Below are 18,122 nucleotides of genomic sequence, written 5' to 3' on the forward strand. Positions count from 1 at the left end.
TGTCCCCTCTGCGATGCCAATGGAAGGCAGCTCCCCTAGCTTGGTATAATCGATTTAATTTCGTTATTCTTCTTAGAAACGTTACTAGAAACGCGACCACTTGGAAATGAAATTGCCACAATGGAGCATGTACGTAGGATCATGAGTTGCTTAAATGTCTTATTCCAAGCTATAAGACGCTTCTACAACTGAGCTCCTACAGCATACGTGATGCTTCATTTCATTAGCAGAAATACAGAGAGAGAGTATCCAGTTAAAGCATCGCCATGTCATTGCATTATTATTCATATTTCTATTAAGCACATCAACATATAACCCTACCACGAGGGACATGCTTATTAAATATTTCTATAGCACAAACATTTCTGCCAACTGCCCACAAAGCAAGTAACCTGGGAAACAGCATCATCCCTCTCCTTAACCCGCAACCGGGCGCTTCCGCCACCTTTTAAGAGCTTCTCAACATTTCTAGTACTCCTGGCCTACCCTAATACGGCTGCTGCCATGTCACTGCAACCGGACTCCTCACTGTGTGCTTGCCGTCGCTCCATGTCACTGACCCGAACTCCGTCCGTGAATTCCCCGCGAGCAAGTTAACAGCCTCCGCCGAAACCTTAACGACGAACTCCTGCTTCTGCCCTTTGCCTTCGAACACCAACTTCTGAGGCTCCACCACCAGTCGCACTCCTTCTGGTTCTCTGATACTGGCGCTGTACTCTGACTTCTCCTCTCCCACATTCATCACCGTCCGATGAACCAGAGCTTCGAGCTTGCTAGTCCCGGATTGCTCCAGAACCACCAAAACTGATGGGTAATTGAGATCCCAAGGCTTCCGAGTCTTGTCCGAACAATTCGCTTGTCTCTTGGTTATGATCCCGATGGCGGCGCTGCTGTAATTGGAGCTGCACATGAAGTCCAAGTAATCGTCAACCGTCAGATCATAGACCAGACCAGGATCGACGGCCTTCTCCGGGTCCACATGCCCGGATCCATAGGCCCATTCGGTGGACCTGTTTCCCGTGCCCTCGTCCACCAAATCTTCGCCCGTGTTATCGGCGACATAGGCCGTCGTCATCAGTGCCGACTTGATAGCCGCCGGCGACCAGTCCGGGTGCGCGGCCTTGAGCAGCGCCGCCACCCCGGCGACATGAGGACACGACATCGACGTGCCGGAGATGATATTGAACTCCGTTCGGCGCCGGTCGGCCTTTAACTCCGTCGGACTCACCCCGTCCGGCCAGGCAGCCAGGATGCCGACACCTGGCGCGATCACGTCCGGCTTGATGACGTTCGTGGAATGCAAGCTGGGCCCGCGCCCGGAGAACCCGGCCACCGTCGGTGCGGGCTTGACGCCGACCTGGGTCCCGCGGAAGTGCAAACGGACACGTGGATCGCTGTTGGCGCCGATGTACGCCTTTATGGCTCTCCCGGCCTTATAGCCGATGGACACGGCGGGGAGGACGTTGGCGTCCGGGGTCACGCCTTCCCCGTCGGTGAGAGCGTTGGCCAGGATCATCGCGGCCCCGCCGGCGTTCTTCACGGCCAATCCCTTCTCGGCGCGCGGAACCGCGCCGCGCTCGCAGAGCACCACCTTTCCGCGTACCGCCGCCGGGTCCAGCGACCCGTTGAGGCAGTAGGGGGCGGAGGACCGGAACCCCGGGGCGGACGTGGACACGTTTCCCGCGTACACAAGCGGGAAGGACCGCCTCCGGGAAACGCGTATCCCGTCGTGGATGGCGACGCCGATCACGACGGTGCCGTCGCCGAGCACGACGTCGGCGGGGAATCGGCGGTCGATAGACCCGGCGCCGACGGTGGTTATCCAGGGGGCACTGTTGGCGACGGTTGACTCGCCAGGGCCGCCGTTTCCCGCAGAGGCGGCGACGAAGACCCCATGCTCGATCGCGCCGAAGGCGCTGATGGCGACGGGATCGAGATGCGTGGGGACGCTGCCGGCTCCCAGGGAAAGGGTGACGATGTCTGCACCGTCGGTGACGGCGGCGTCGACGGCTGCGAGGATGTCCGAGTCGTAGCAGCCAGTGGACCAGCAGGCCTTGTAGACGGCGACGCGGGCGCCGGGAGAGACGCCGGAGGCGACGCCGGCGGCGTAGCCGAGGAAGGAGGCGTTGGCGGTGACGACGCCAGCAGCAGTGGAGGCGGTGTGGGTGCCATGGCCTTCGGAGTCGATGGGGGAGAAGATGTCGGGACCGTTACTGGCACCGCCGTGGGTGGCCGCCAGATAGCCATTTGAGAAGAAGCGGGCTCCGACGAGCTTTCGGTTGCAGGCCGTGGACGAGAAGGAGAGGCCGACGTCGCAGGAGCCGTTCCAGCGGGAAGGGGGTGGGGGCAGGCGGCCATCGTCGGCGAAGCTCCGATGGTCTGGGCGGATGCCGGTGTCAACGACGGCGATGACCACGGAGGAGCCGGAGTCGGCGGCAGCGAGGAGGGAGTTGGGCTTGGAGTCCGCGGAGACGAGGCCTAAGAAGAGGGGGGTGCGTGTTGTGTGGAGTTGGCGGGGCCGGTCGGGGAGGACGGCGAGGACGACCGGGTCGGACTGGAGAAGCTCGGCCTCCGCCGGGGTCAGCACGGCGGAGAAGCCATGGAAGACTGCGCGGTACACGTGTAGGAGCTTCCGGTTGCCACGTGTCGCCCGGGAGGATCTCTCGAGAGAGTCGGTGGAAGAGCGGAGGGTATGGAGAGTGGAGGAGTACCACTGCTCGACGTCGGCAAACACAGAGGGTTTAAGGTCACCCCGGACGCGAATGATATAACATTTTCGAGCACTAGTATCGGCAGCATCGCCGCCGGGAGAAGAAAGGAAAAGGATGGAAACCGAGACGATAAGGAGAAGGAAGGAAGGGGAGAAGGCCATTTGGAGGAGGTAAAGGGAGTGCTGGGAATTAAGCTACGAAGGGAGAGTGGGTATCGGATATATCTATATATAGGAAGGGATAAGAGAGCAGCGATTAAGAAGGCGGGGAGAAGCGGTGATGCATTCCATGAAGGATGTTGTTGGTTGATTTCATGAGCGAGAAAGGTGGCGGGGTTTTGGCAGAGCGCGATGCAATGGTGCATTAGAAAGCGCAAGGAAGGGGAGGTGTAACCTGGGGCGGAGAAAAAGGTTGTTGCTGAAAGTTTGGGAAACGGACGAGAGAGGAAGAGTGAGAAAGGAGCTGGTGAGATGAGCGAGGACGTGGGCAGAGGGACTGGGGACGGATGGAACATTTGACTGGTCGAGTCTACAGTGTGACCCCTTTTTTTGGGTAGAACAGCCCGACTTCACTTTATCGCTTGTTTTCCGGGGGGGTTTCAAGTAGAGCTGGCTGCTGGCCAGCTGTGACGCAGGTGGCGGTTCCTGCTACGTGCCAGGGCAAGGCCATGCATGATGGTTGCTTTGAGGTCACTGTGCTTTGGCTCGTTCGGAGAACGCTCGCACTGTGGCTGCAAGTAGCTTGCATTGGTGTCCATTTTGTCTTTGACCTCAAGCGCGTGACACGGTTTCCTCGCTGTAACTCGAGCCCAATAAGTTCGATCTGTAGAAACTTCTTCATCAAACTTTGACCCAGACATCCGACAGTGGGAACGGGAGAGGGAGTGGGAGGGAGAAGAGAGACACAAAAGAGAAACTAAACAATGAAGCAACCAACCAAAGACCACTATGGTGCGCAGGCCGCGCAGCAAAGTACTGTGCCATTTTTGATGATCGTCCGCAAGAGGTGGGTGATCAAATAACTAATATCATATATGATATGGCATGTATTTATAAACTATTTTATTTGATATTCATTCATCTTCTAATAGCAGCCATCAACAATCGCAAAAGATACGTACTCATGCATCCTACACCAATTATTTGGGGGAGAAAAAGTCATGCTGAAGCCCAACTTGATTCAAAATAGGAACAATTAGGTGTGAACCTAGCCACATATAATTATATTTTTGATAATATTTATTTTTCATCACATGCTGAGTATGTGTCTACATTGGACATTGGCTCAACCGCACTACACAAAATTTTGGTTGTATGATGGTGCTATCATGGCTGCATGCAAAATACTTCCTTAATCTAGAGTTGATTTTAGCAATTCCACCTTACTGATACCAAACATAGGAGATCTTGAAGTATATGCAAGATCCCAACGTGATCCAGAACATGAGCTAAAAGATTATGAACCCAACCGCATGTAGTAAATTTTGGTAAGCTGCAGACTGTAAACTTTATGGGCTACGGTTTTGCATTAGACAAGGTCTCAGTGAAAGAGCGATCTCCAATTCATGTTCCTAGCGGCACGTAGAGAAATACATATCCATGATGCCATCTAACATAAGTCTTACATGGTTAAGGTATATATGCAAATGAGCCGGGTCTCTCGGGCTGACCTGAAAGGTGGACTTAAGACGTTAATTGCTGATGAAGGGGGGTTTTTCGCGACAAACAATGTCTGATAACTGTCGTTACTCATTTCCTCCCAAATGATTTTCACAACATTGCCATCTTGCATGACCTGAACAAACATTTATATCTGGAAGCCCAGAATATCTGGTAACATCCCAATTGACTGAAGATCTTGATAGATTGGAAAACCAGCAGAGAGAGCTCTCTCACCACATGGATCATGCTTGGTGTTTTTGAATCCTTTTTTTGATATTTATTATTAATTTATATGAATTTTATTGTTAACCAAGAGAATGTGTATAACATATGCTACATTCTGATAGCTAACACATTCCCTTGTTGCTAGATTCCATGTTTTCATCGACTACATCAATCATTTGCATGTCCCTCCCTCCCACCAGTGACATGTGTTAGCATAATTTTAGGGTGTAACAACCTACATCAACCATAATATTTTTTTTATTGGTGTGATTCTGTATCAACCTATATTATTTTTCTTTATTAGCATGATCTTGTTAGAATGATTTTAGGGATCACATGATAACTTGTATCACCTATAATATTTTTCTTTATTAACGTGATTATATATCAGCTTATATTATTTTTTCTTATATGGAGTCTGTATATGAATATATATATATATATATATATATATATATATATATATATATATATATATATATATATATATATATATATATATATAAACCCCTAAGATGTACCGAATGTGACGGAACAAAAAAATAAAATTACTTTTTTTCTCTTATTTTTCTCTTCTTCTGCAGATATTTTAACATGGTATCAAAGCCACCGATCACCTAATTTGTCGCCAGCATCTCTGTCTTTGTTGTGGCCAACGTTGCCATGTCTAGAAGATTTGAAGACCTACACTCTCGATCTATCGATCTCTATCCCTAGGTGAAGATCCTCTAGTATTTGCTCCTCTCCACCTCTTTTTTTCTCAGGGCCAGATCTTTAGCCGTCTTTCCTCACTGTGGCTCGGTCCTTTGCTCTCTATCTCTGATTTTATTTGCTGCCTCCAAGTTCTTTACCATCCAATCCGACGTCTCTTGCTCTACTTCCATGGTGCTTCCGTTTACGAGAACCATCGACTTTCGGTTGCCTTCTCTCCGAGCTCTGTCTTCGCAACAACTGTTACCTTTTATGTGTCTTCTCGCTGCCACATTATCAGACAAGTCAATCAACCAATGCTCCTCTTTCATGGTGCCTCCATCTACGAGGATCGTCAACTTTCGATTGTCTTTTCTCTAAGCTCTATCCTTACTGCAACTGTCATCTTTTATGTGTTTTATCACTATCATATCATTAGACAAGTCAATCAGCCATATCGACAGACATATCAGTCTATCATGTCAGTCGGACACATCAGTCTACCATATCGGCTTTTGAGTTGTTATGTCAACTCTTAATCTCCTACATCAGCTTCTAAGCTGTTACAACAGCTCGTGTCCTGCTATATCAAACTCTATGCTGCCACATCAATTCTTAATTACCACCATGTCAGCTTTTGAGCTGATACTTCAGCTTCTGATCTATTACATTAGTTTCCGGTACATTCGTGATCTAGTTTCCAAACTCAAGTTAGCACATACAATACTATCTAGAGATCATATAACAATCTGCACCACTTATAATATTTTTTTTTAATTAGCGTGAGCCTTTATAAACCTATGTTATTTTTTTTATTAGCATGATCTTGTTAGAGTGATTTTAGGTATCACATGATAACCTGTATCACCAATAATATTTTTCTTTGTTAGCATAATTATATATTATCCTATATTATTTTTTTATATGGAGCCTATACATGAGTATATATAACTCCTAAGACGTACTGAATGTGACGGAATAAAGAAATAAAATCAATTTTCTCTCTCTTTTTCTCTTATTTTTCTCTTCTTCTACCAATATTTTAACAACATGCTTATTGAGCATACATCTATATGCCATAAACATTTCTATCATCAATTATTTCTCTTACCATGCGTCTCCCACACATTCTTTGACTCCCGGCCAGCTTAGTTTGGCTGATGCCATGACACTGCAATTAGACTCCTCACGGTATGCTTCCCGTCGCTCCAAGTCAGTGATCCAAACTCCGATCACGAATTCCCTGCTGGCAAATCCATAGGTCCCGTCGAAACCTTAAGCACAAACTCCTGCTTCTACCCTTTGTCGTCGAACACCAACTTCTCTGGCTCCACCACCACCTTCACTCCTTTCGGTTCTTTGTTATCGGCAGTGTCTTCCGACTTTCCTCCTCAGCCCTCATCGCTGTCCGATGAACCACAGCCTCAAGCTTGCCAACATTGGATTGCTCCAGAACCACGGCAATTGACGGGTAATTCAGATCCCAAGGCTTTCCGGCCTTCTCTGAACAATTCACATCCCTCCTGGCTACTGTAATTAGAGCTACATTAACCACTCCAAGTAATCATCCATCGTCAGATCATAGACGAGGCCAGGATGGAGGGCCTTCTCCGGGTCTATATTCCCGGACCCGCTGGCCATCCGGTGGACGCATTGCCCAAGTCTCATCCACCAAATCTTGGCCCATGTTATCATTGGCGTAGGCTGTTGTCATCAGCGCCGACCGGATGGCCGCCAGCGACCAGGCCTAGCGCGGAGGCTTGAGCAGCGCCACCACGCTGGAGGCATGGGGGCATGCCATCGACTTGCCGGAGATGATATTGAACTCTGCTCGCCGCCGATCTGTCATCATCCCCATTTGGCCCACCCCATCCGGCGAGGCCGCCAGGATGCTGAGACCCGGCGCGACCACGTCCGGCTTCGTTGACGTGCAGGGAGTGCAAGCTGGGCCGCGCGAGAAGGGTCGGAGTTTTAACTTGAAAAAAAATAATAATAATTTTAAAAAATAAATATACTAGCTTTATCTCCTAAATTTTAAATAATTTAAAAACTTTATAACTCTTATTTTTTTTCAATGCTTTTTTTTTAAGGAGAGTTGCGACTCTTCTGGAAAAAACTTTGGTTCCGATTTCCACACGGATGCGATATTTCTAAAACATCGCATTTTCGGAAATGCTGCACTATTTCGATCACCGGACAGAGTCTATAAATAGGCTCTGGATCTAGTGTTTTGGATAACTCAATCTATGTTATTTCTCTGTTTCTTGAGACGAAACAGAGAATTTCTCTCTTCCTTTTCTTTTTCTCTTCTTTCAAACCTTTTTTCAAGTTTTTTTTTTATCTGGACAATTGAAGGAGTCGATCGAGTCAAGCCTCCCTAGTAATCGTACTCGTTAGAGAAGAATCAAGCGGAGTCGGATTATTGTACCTTAGAGACGAGATTACCGTAAACTTGCATGTAGGGGTGAATTACGTTCTTAGGGTAATGTATATCGCACACCTCGATCTAGACAAGCTCTTTTTGATCTTCTGATTTTTTTTAGTAAATTATTCCTTTATAATACTTCTATAAAATAAAAATATAGCAATTTTTAGGTAAAATATTTTCAACAATCTATGAACATATTTTTAAATGTACTAAAAATTGCTATATATATATGTTTATCAAAATTTAATTTGATATAATAGAATTAGATTTAGTTTAATTATATAGCAATTTAAAAAGCCTTAATTTCATTTAGAATGTTATTTTCTTCAATTTTTTTTTTAAGAAAGTCATATTGCTCGAAAATAGTGCAAACAGATTTCTACAACTTTAAAAGCACTACAAAAATTTTCTGCATATTTAAAATTTTTACAGAATTTTCTACGTCTTTGAAAATGGTACAACTTTAAAATCCATACAGATTTTCTACAACATTAAATTTTGTGCAATCTATTTTCTGTAATCTTTAATTTTTGTGCAGAATTTTTTGTACCTTTAAAATTTGTGTAAAAAACTTCTGCATTTTTAAAAGCTGCATAAAAATTATTGTTGCTTTAAAAAAATGTACATATTACTAGTTGTTCTCAAAATACATATTGCTGTTTTAAAAAAACATACAGAAATTACAAAATGATATTACTTGTTTATACTTCTTAGTGTGGTTATTTAATTTTATTGATATTATTATTCGTTATTGCATTTATTTCAAACCTAAAATCTAATTTAAAATCTTACAATCAGAAGAGTACTAACAAAAAGATGAACCAGAATATCCAAATTTATCATAAATTTGTAAGTTGACTCAAAAAGAGTAATGTCAATTTTTTGAAATTCGTCAAGTACAAGAAAAACTATAGGGATGGGGCTTAAGCCCACTATTTGATCACCGATAGTGGATATCCAATCTTTGTAATTAGAGATCCCACGAAGGAGGTTATGGTAGAAACGAAGTTCATTAAGTAACCATGTCAAAGTACATTTTTTGGAGTATATCTCCTTCTATCCCTATAATAAGCACTTTTATCAGTGACAAAAATATATATTGAAAATGTTGAGTTATACTCTTAATGAGTCTAAGATAGAAAATCTGCAGGGTATTAGGTCACAAATATTCTAGAAGGACTTATCTATGTGAGAATTATCGTATAGGCCATGACTACACTACAAAAGAAAGGATATCTTCCGACGGTTTTTTTGGTCTCTACCGACGCTTTTAAGCATCGGCGAATTTTCAGCCCACGCACCATAAAGCGTAGGTCAGACGTCGGGCAGGTGGGCGTGGGTCCGGTTTTTGCCGACGCTAAGAAAAAGCGTCGGCAAAAACAGGGCTTTCCCGACGCTAATAAAAGCGTCGGCAAAAACGACATTTGCCGACGCTTTAAAGTGTCAGGAAAGCCCAAAGTATGCCCAGTTTTGCCGACGCTTTAAAGCATCGGCGTAGGCATGCCACAACTTTTATTTACTAACGCTTTAAAGCGTCGGGATTGCTATTTTTTAAAAAAAAGTAAAAATATGAATGTAAATTTTCATCAATCAAAAGACCTGAAGCGTACTCAAATTCCACCATCCACTGTTGCATATTGCTTCTAACAGTACTCAGGAAGGAAATCAGATATTACATTGACCGAGAAGTATGAACCAAAATCTCATGCTTCACTTGAGCAGGCCCCTCCATTGCATATCCACTGTATTCCATGTGATCCAGCCATAAACAATGTCTACTTCTTTCTGCGTGGTAAACAAAATGCAACAATTAGATGAAAATACCTGATAAAAAATTGACATCAGTAAATAAGCAAATAGGCGCACTAAGTTCTTTTTTCTGAAAAAAAAATTTATGGCAAACACACTAGATATTGTACGTTGAAGAAAAGATTATTGGTGTGGTATGTGTTAATTAGTGTTTGTTTCCCATTTGGAAATTATAGAGATAAGACTACAATGTTGCATGGGGCAAAGATCAGAAGCAGAAGACACAATAGCCAATCAATACAAACCTGCCCCTTTTAGCTTTTGGGACAAGTAAACCCCATTTCTCAAGGCTTTTGAAACGATCCCTTGCAAGAGTGCAACATCCCTAAACAAAATAATAGGTGTGCTAAAATTCAGATGTAGCCAAGAGCTGAAACCGGAAGGAATCAATATATAAATGAGAACCTAGTGAGTACCTTCAGCTTACGCAGAGACCCAGAGATTTTCTATATCAAAAGAACCTGAAGATGATCAAAGCACATATTAGAGGTTCTAAGCAATTTAAAACAATCAATTCAAAATTCACAAGAATCCCCCTTTTTTTTAGCAAAACAGAGGGAAGGACCACAATACATAAAAGTTCCAGATGTTTGGAGCACTTAAGAAGCTTCATTACCTTAGGCATTTCAAAGCCAAGTAGCTCAATTTCTCACTGAACATAAGCTCCTTCAGGAACACTAGAAGGCCTGTTCATGAAATCTCATTAGTATTTTCAAGTGTTTTGTTCAAAAACCAAGATAGCCAATTGTTTAGAAAATTGACCTTGTAAACTTATCATATGCATAATCTGGAGAGCAAGCAACAAGCGAGATCTCTTCAGGAAGCATTAAACGAACACACATTTTCTTGTAGTGCATCTTCACATTCTCCGCCCGATTCCTAGGATCCCACAGATATCCTTCTCATCTTCATATGATATCCTTCATCACATCCCTCACCTTCCGATTCCTAGGATCCCATCCTCGCGCTCAGATCCAGCGGCTCCATCTGCACCACGTCGACCCCCTCGACGCCGGCGATCGCCTCGATCTCCGCCAGCCCCGCCGCCGTCTCCACCTGGCACATCACCAGCAGCTCCTCCAGCAGTATATTTCCAGCACAGCAGCAGTCATCAAGCATCAAAGAAAAAAAATCAAAGAAAGAGGGAGGGCGGAAATACGGACGCGAAGGGAGAGGGCTCGACGAAAAGAGCAATGCGTCAAGGCCTGGAGTTGGCCTCGGCATCCTCCAACAGCGGCGGCGCTTCCTCGACCTCCTGTTCCTTTAGCTCTTCTATCGTCATCTTCCTCGCCGACGCCGACACCAAGACCGCCGCTCTCCTCCGCTTCTTTTGGCATACGGCGAGACGCCGCGCTTCTCGCGAGAAGCAGGGGCTTCTTGCAACCCAAGACAGAGCACAAGAAGAAGAAGGGAGAAGAGGGGGGCCAGGAGAAAGAGGAGGAGGAGACATGGGAGAGAAGGGGAAGGAAGAAAGATTTATAGAAATATCGTAGGGGCGCGGCGCTGGAGGCGATTGATTGGGGAGTTTGCTAAAAGACTGTGAAGAGCGCGGGGGGGGGGGGGGGGGGGGGGGGGGTGTGGGTGCGAAGGAGGGAATCTGAGACTCTCCAATTGGTGCTCTTCCAAGTATATTCCTGTGGGGGATGGAATAACAATGCGATGCCGGGGGCATAGGAGGCTAGACCCAATTAGCGTCGTCTTAAGCCGGCGACTACAACAACGCTTATTAGCGTCGTGTTTTGCCGATGCTTGTGGGCAAGCGTCGGCAAAAAGCGTCGGTAAAACCGACTTTTCCTGTAGTGCTAGGAGTTTGGGCTAACTCTAGTAAAATTTTTATAAAAAATCAAGGTACTAATCGTAAGGCCAAACCCCAATTGATATGTGCTGTATGTGTGATAAGTAGAAGTTCGAGTCAAAGGACGTCTAATCTACTATAGTTCCTTCAGATACATACTATCAACACTAAGTGAGGTTCAAGTATACATGACACCTCACCCATTGCATAGTATAAATTGCCCAGATTTTTTTCTATTTATTTATTTAAATTTAAATCTTTTGTACGGATTGTTATAGTTTTATCTGAAAAAATAAAATTTAAAAAATAAATATACCAATTTTATCTTCTAAATTTTAGATGGTTCAAAAACTTTAAAACTCCTATCTTTTTCTTCAAATGATTCTTTTGGAAGAGTTGCGACTCTTCTAAAAAGAACGTTGGTTCCGATTTTTGTAGGATGCAATGTTTCTAAAACATCGCATGTTCGGAAACACCACACCATTTCGATCACCGGATAGAGTCTATAAATAAGCTCTGGGTTTCGTATTTTGGATAACTCAATCCACATCACTTCTCTACTTTTTGAGATAAAATAGAGAATTTCTCTCTCCTTTTTTTTCTCTTCTTCCAAACCTTTTTTTTGATATAGTGGTTACTCGCACTAGTCGTGTTTGAGTGCACCCAACAAATCAGAAAAAAGTATATGGCAAAGACGAGTCAATTCCTGATCCTCCTAAATAAACTCTCCTGTATGATGCACCGATAGACATGAGAGGCCCATAAGGAGCCACACTCTCCTGCAAGCCTTCGAATATCTCGGAGGAGTGAGTGCTGATCGTCATAGGTGTGCTCCCCTCGAATCCACTCAATCACTAATTGAGTCTCCTTCCAAGTGAATGCTATCAACTTCGAGCACCCGCATCGCATAGATGATCCCCTCCCAAGCCACCCTCAGCTTAGCTCCACATGCTGTCTCATTAAAGGTACGTCGTCCTCCAGCCACAACAAGTCTGGCGTCGCAGTGCTTGACCATAAAGCCAATCCCTCCTCTGCCTCCAGACTGAGAGGTGCTGCCATCAAAGTTTACCTTGAGAGTGCCAGGAGAGGGGGGCTCCCATGATACAAAGATCACCCTGGTCGTTGTAATAGATGAGTGGGAGCCCTAGATGTCCCTGGTTATCCTAGATAAAGTCGCCGCATCCTCATGTGCGCCCTTCTATCCTCAAAGATTCGAGCATTGCTGTCCATCCAAATATGGTAGGCCACATAGGCGCTCTTGATGGCCCATTCCTTCCTGAGGGGGACACCTCCAAGTGGCCTAAGGGGTCCTCCATCGAGTAGGGCTGTTAACGAGCCGAGCCGAGCCCGAGCCTCCGCAGGCTCGGCTCGGCTCGTTTCACCATCCCCGGCTCGGGCTCGGGCTCGGGCTCGGTACCGAGCCCAGTATTGGGCTCGGGCTTGGGCTCGTGAAGCTCGTTTGCCCGAGCCCGAGCCCGAGCGGCGAGCCCGAGCCCGAGCCCGCCCCATCCTCATCCTCGTTCCTGTCTCCGTCGACCGTCGGAGAGAAGAACGAGCAGCCGCCAGCCGAGCTCGGTTCCGACGGTTCCTCGGAGAAGAATGAAGGAAGGAAAGAAAGAAAAGAAGAAGAAGAGAAGAAAGAAGGATAGAAAGAAAGAAATAATAAAAAAAAGAGAAGAATGACTCACCTCGTCGCGTGCGGCAGCCGCCGGCTTCGGCCGCGAGCACCGCCGGCACGGGCTTTTGCCGCAGGCACGGCCGAGGATGCCACGGGCGCCGCGGGCTCGGCCGCGGGCGTCGCCGGCCGCGGCCCGACCATCCCGTGCGAGGGACTCCCCTCCTCTGTCGCAGTCTCGCCGCCGTCGCCGGTGGAGGAGTCGGCAAAGAGGGGAAAAGAGAGAGGGAGAAACGGAGAAGAAAGAGGGGGAGGGACAACCCTATCCAGTCTCCGATCGAAACCTCCGGAACCGAGCTCGGCATCGGCGGCGGAGGGAGGCAGCGAGGCATCGGCGGCGGAGGAGGAAGGCGAGAGGGGAGGGGAGGGACACCCGGAGGGGAGGGACATCCGGAAGAGGGGAGGGGAGGGACACCGGACACCCGGACGCTTCTGGAGAAACCCAGAAGAAAGGTCCGAAAGGAGAAGAGAGAAAAAAAAAAGAAAGAGGAGGTGGGACCGTGGGACTGTGGGAGGGAAGGATTAAGTGATTAACGGATTGGGGTTTGGGTTAACGGGCTAAGTCCGAACCCAAACCAATCCAATTCAATTTTGGAGCCCTCTTTTGGGCTCGTTTGGGCTCGCGAGCTGCTCGGGCTCGAGCTCGGGCTCGGGCTCAGATTTAAACGGGCCTCATTTTGGGCTCGGGCTCGGGCTCGTTTGACTAACGAGCCGAGCTCGAGCCGGGCTTTTACCGAGCCGGGCCCGAGCCGAGCCCGAGCAGCTCGGCCCGTTGACAGCCCTACCATCGAGTGAACGACTTACACCATGCTGGGCGGAGCTCCCAGGCCCATGGCACAACTCCATACCTAAGCCACCCATGGGCGCTCAAAAAGAACATGGTTGATCGTCTCCACCACCTATGGGCACTACTCACATGTCGAGTTGACTCTCACTTCCCTCCTGGCCAACACGCCCCCGGTCGGCAGACATCCCAATGCCACCTTCCGTACAAACAAGGCGATACGCAAATGGACGCGCTGCCCCAACCTCCAAACCTTTTTTCAAGTTTTTCTTTTCATCTGGGTAATTGAAGGAATCGATCGACTCAAGTGTTCCCAACGATCATACTCGTTAGGAGAGGATCGGATTGAACCAGGTTGTTGTACCTTGGGGATGAGCTAGACCAGAACCGGAGTCACCCTCGCAAGTCGGCTTGTCCTCAGGCAGAGAGCGGTGCCCAGCCACCATTGTCAGTTGCTGCCACCCGTGCAAGTTCGGCGGTGAGCAGAGGGAGCTCGGGCGGTTGGCCGGGGACTGCGGCCTCGAGGGTGACGACTCGGGCATGGACCCGATCGTCTTCCTTGGCCGCAGCAATCCTTTTGCAGCCCGTGGCGGCCGAATCTGAGTGGCTGCTAACACGGACCGTAGATCGGCCACTAGGTCTCCTCTCCGAAGCTAGAACCTAGCTCCTTTCGGATGCCGCTCGTCTCCACCACCATGGTCATCCGCTCCGGCCCCTCCTCCTCCAACACCAACACCGAAAATCTGCATGACTCTTCTGCATGCTCAATTCACCCACACCAGTAGTAGAACTCGGGCACGTCCTCGTAGGCGAAGGGCTGCCAAAGCACCCTCACCTTCTCTTTGATATGGACATCGGGCAGCAACGAGACGGTGGCATCAATGGCCACCCTCACCCTAGCAAACCCCTTGACTCTTTGCTACTCGGTGAACCCGTCAACGACAATCGGCCGGATCATCGCCTACATGATCCGAAGGATCGTCTCGCTCGACCAGTACTCAACCGGGAGCCGAGGCAGCCGGATCCAAACCACCGCCGTTTTGACGGCATATAGTTCTGACACGAAATCAGGAACCCTTGGCTCCATGGCAAGCAACTGGCCCTCCATCACCCATGGCCCGCCGGTCAACACACTGTCTCGGTCCGCCTTCGACTTGAAACGGAGGACAAGATGGTCATCGACGAGAGGCACCACCACCACCTTGGCTTCCGTCTTCGCTCGGGTGGCAACATCCCTAGCCACCCACTCCGCCAGCACACAATGTCCCAAACTTCGGACCACCACCACACAGTCCTCTCATTTCCTTTGTGAAGCCTCGATCGGCTCCTCCGACAGATCGAGGACTGCCGAGAAGAGGCCTTGGAGCTTCTCCACCTCTGCCTCCAAAATGGGGTGCGTGGCCCATCCCCCAGGCCTTGCTCGACCACTTGTTGCCTCCCCCTATGCCGGCAGATCCCGACTCCCCCCGTCCCAGGGGCGCCATCCACCATCTTCCCTACTTTGATTTTCTCTACCATGGCCAATCTCGCATGATTCTCAAAGCATTCGCTGGAGCGAACTAGCTGTTAGAACCCCTCTAGCTAACCACATTTATACCTGCTTTCTTGTAGGGCTGGAACTGGGCCGGGCCGGGCCACACCCCTACCCAAGCCCGGCCCGAAATTATTTTCCGGACTTCGGGCCGGGCCGAGGCCCGAACAGTTTTACAGAAACTCGGTCCGAGCCCGGCCCGAGCCCGATTGGGCCAGCCCGATCCCGAGCCCGGCCCGATCCCGAGCCCGACCCAGTTTACATGATTAATTGAGCAAAGCTTGAGCTTGGCCCAATCATAGAGTGAACCAAGAGCTTCAGCTTGCCTGGCTTACTTGGGTCCTGTAGAAACATGTACAGTAAGTTTCTTTATTGCATGGCTATACCGTTGCTACAAATTCATCCAACAATACTTTAAGTGTGTTAAAACATGGCCCAGCTAACAAAATTCTCAATAATCCTATCAAAATTGGTAGATTTGAAATTTGGAAGGGCATTTAAAAAAAATTGGATAGGTAAGCCAAGCTATAGAAGAAAACTTCTTCCAGTTCAACAGCATGGCAAATCCAGACTCGTCAACAGTACCAAGCCTATAGCAGGAGAAGTAAGCGAAGAGGGCCATCCTACCTTTAGTCTATCGAGGGAAAAGAAAAAAACAATCCAAGATCACTTTCTAAACAGTATTAAAGAGTGTTTTAGATTCAAGATCTACACTGGAATAGAAAATAGCAATGCTTAGCAGTCATGCTTTTAAACAGTCAAATTTGTAGTAGTTATAAATGATAGATCAACTGCATAGAGGAAAATTTCACAGAGGTGTATGTGTAAATACAAGTACATGAAAACATACAAGCAAAAATGTCCACAAGCAAACAACAGGAGATAAAAAAGAAAAAAACCAAGATGAAGATTCTGTCCACAAGCAACGACCTACTCAGCTTAAATCAAATATGAGATGGACCAAGTAGGCAATCAGACAGATCATTAACAAAATACCACAATCAAGAGGTTTCCTGCCAAATGAATAAATTTCTAGACTTTATCTTGGCACGACCAATCTGCTCAAACCAGTCCAACAATTCTAAAGAGCATCTGATGGTTTGAAGACAACTTGAAAAAAATTCATTCCATGCTATAGTCCTAAGCAGTTCTGTGCAGAGTTAGAATTTTTGAATGACAACATGCAAAGGAAACAGTAGGTTATGCTAGCTCCGATCAGGTAAAAGGATCAGTGCAATTTGACACTTCAACGATACAACTGCAATCAAACAAAAAGATTCCATCAAAAATAGGAGGATAAAAAAAATCATTGGTCTGAAGTCGTTGTTCCCTGCACAATAATATATTCATCATATCCATGTAATGGAGAAACCCCCTGAAGTCGACTTCAGGCCTGCAGTTCAAAAACATACAACTCTCATAAAATTTTGCAACAAATAACCATGATCCATATGAAAATAACCATGATCCACATGAAAATACTCCATCAACAAACATACTTGATACTTTAGGTATGAACTAGATCTAATGAGAGTATCGTCATTCAGTTCTCCCAAATTGCCCACTCCAAGGTGTCGTCATCTACATTCAACGTTACAGAACTCGAGCAATTTGCAACTGTTAACACACAAATCAATCATACATATTTAAATTATAAGTACAATAAGCAAATAAAAAATATTAGATAAATTTAAAAGATTTATATACCTTCATCATATTGTTCACGAAGCCAATCTTGGATACAAACTAAGGCTTCTACGGTAGATGGGCTCAAAGAGCTTTGATACTGATCCACAACTCTACCACCAGTGCTGAATGTCGACTCAGATGAAACAGTGGAGACTGGAATAGCTAGAACATCTCGAGCTATTCTTGATAGTTTAGGATAGACTGCCGCATTGCTCTTCCACCAAGCCAAGATGTCAAACTCCTTATTCTCCAAATCAGGAAGCACATCATCATCCAAATAACTATCTAGCTCGGATCTCTTAGGGCGTTTTGAAGAAATCTGACTTCTAAATTGAGCAAAATCCATACCAATTTTTTTTTTGGAAGAAACTGAACTTATATCATTTTGTCCATCAAAATTAGATGTTCGCTCACTTGAACTCATAGAGGGTTGCATTCTTGTTGCATCTACATACTCATTATACAATTTAAAAAGACAAGCACGAATATAATCAATCTTTTTCTTGCACTCCTCCAACTCAAATGCCTTTTGATAACAAAACTCTACAAATATCAACTTTGATCTGGGATCCAAAATAGAAGCAATTACTAACAAATTATTGCACTGAGACCAATATTTGTTAAACTTCTTTAACATCTCACTTGTTAATTGCTTCACTATTTCATCAGTATCGATACTTTCATCCATCAACAAAGCCCTAATTCCCTAAACTTCTTTTCGGTATAAATTGGATGTGGGATTTTTACAACCAGAAAATACTTTAGTGGCATCAAGAAAGGCTTCTAAGAATTTAAGAATTATAGAAGTCTTTTTCCATTCATCATTGATGGGGCATACACATGAATGCTCAGTTGCATATCTAATAAGAGCATCTTTATAACCAAGTGCATCATGCAACATTTCATAAGTAGAATTCCACCTTGTAGGAACATCCAAAGTGAGTTCTTTTCTAGCAGAAAGTTTCATATGTTGTACAATTTCATTAAATGCTTGCATTCGGGATGGGGATGCAGAGACATATCTAACAATTTCTCTTATACATTCAATAGCTTCATGAATGATTTTCATTCCATCCTGAACCATAATATTTAATAAATGTGCACAACATCTAATATGACTGTAC

General features: G+C 46.2%; 2 protein-coding genes and 1 long non-coding RNA gene across 3 annotated transcripts; all 3 read right to left on the bottom strand.

Moving 5' to 3' along the window:
- Positions 1-246: 246 nt before the first annotated feature.
- LOC120105571 (subtilisin-like protease SBT1.5) lies at positions 247-3,135 on the bottom strand. Its single transcript, XM_039118153.1, has one exon. The coding sequence runs from the start codon at positions 2,870-2,872 to the stop codon at positions 488-490; it is 2,385 nt and encodes a 794-aa protein (XP_038974081.1). The 5' UTR covers positions 2,873-3,135; the 3' UTR covers positions 247-487.
- A 6,165-nt stretch (positions 3,136-9,300) lies between these two features.
- On the bottom strand, positions 9,301-10,973 carry LOC120105554. The gene is made up of 5 exons (XR_005507930.1): positions 10,287-10,973; positions 10,141-10,210; positions 9,941-9,985; positions 9,770-9,849; positions 9,301-9,500 (listed from the first exon to the last, which is right to left on the bottom strand). It is a non-coding gene; the product is annotated as an uncharacterized LOC120105554 (long non-coding RNA).
- A 5,879-nt stretch (positions 10,974-16,852) lies between these two features.
- Positions 16,853-17,344, bottom strand: LOC120105561 (zinc finger BED domain-containing protein RICESLEEPER 2-like). Its single transcript, XM_039118130.1, has 2 exons — positions 17,017-17,344; positions 16,853-16,926 (listed from the first exon to the last, which is right to left on the bottom strand). Exons 1-2 carry the CDS (start codon positions 17,342-17,344, stop codon positions 16,853-16,855), a joined length of 402 nt encoding a protein of 133 aa, XP_038974058.1.
- Between the last annotated feature and the right edge of the window lie 778 nt (positions 17,345-18,122).

The sequence above is a fragment of the Phoenix dactylifera genome, unplaced genomic scaffold (genome assembly GCF_009389715.1).
Source record: "Phoenix dactylifera cultivar Barhee BC4 unplaced genomic scaffold, palm_55x_up_171113_PBpolish2nd_filt_p 000311F, whole genome shotgun sequence".
In the NCBI taxonomy this organism is placed as follows: domain Eukaryota; kingdom Viridiplantae; phylum Streptophyta; class Magnoliopsida; order Arecales; family Arecaceae; genus Phoenix; species Phoenix dactylifera.

Coding starts and splice junctions, on each gene's coding strand:
- LOC120105571 (XM_039118153.1), bottom strand. CDS start 2,872: ATGGCCTTCTCCCCTTCCTTCCTTCTCCTTATCGTCTCGGTTTCCATC.
- LOC120105561 (XM_039118130.1), bottom strand. CDS start 17,344: ATGGATTTTGCTCAATTTAGAAGTCAGATTTCTTCAAAACGCCCTAAG. Junction 16,927..17,016: donor TCGTGAACAATATGATGAAG/GTATATAAATCT, acceptor GTGTGTTAACAG/TTGCAAATTGCTCGAGTTCT.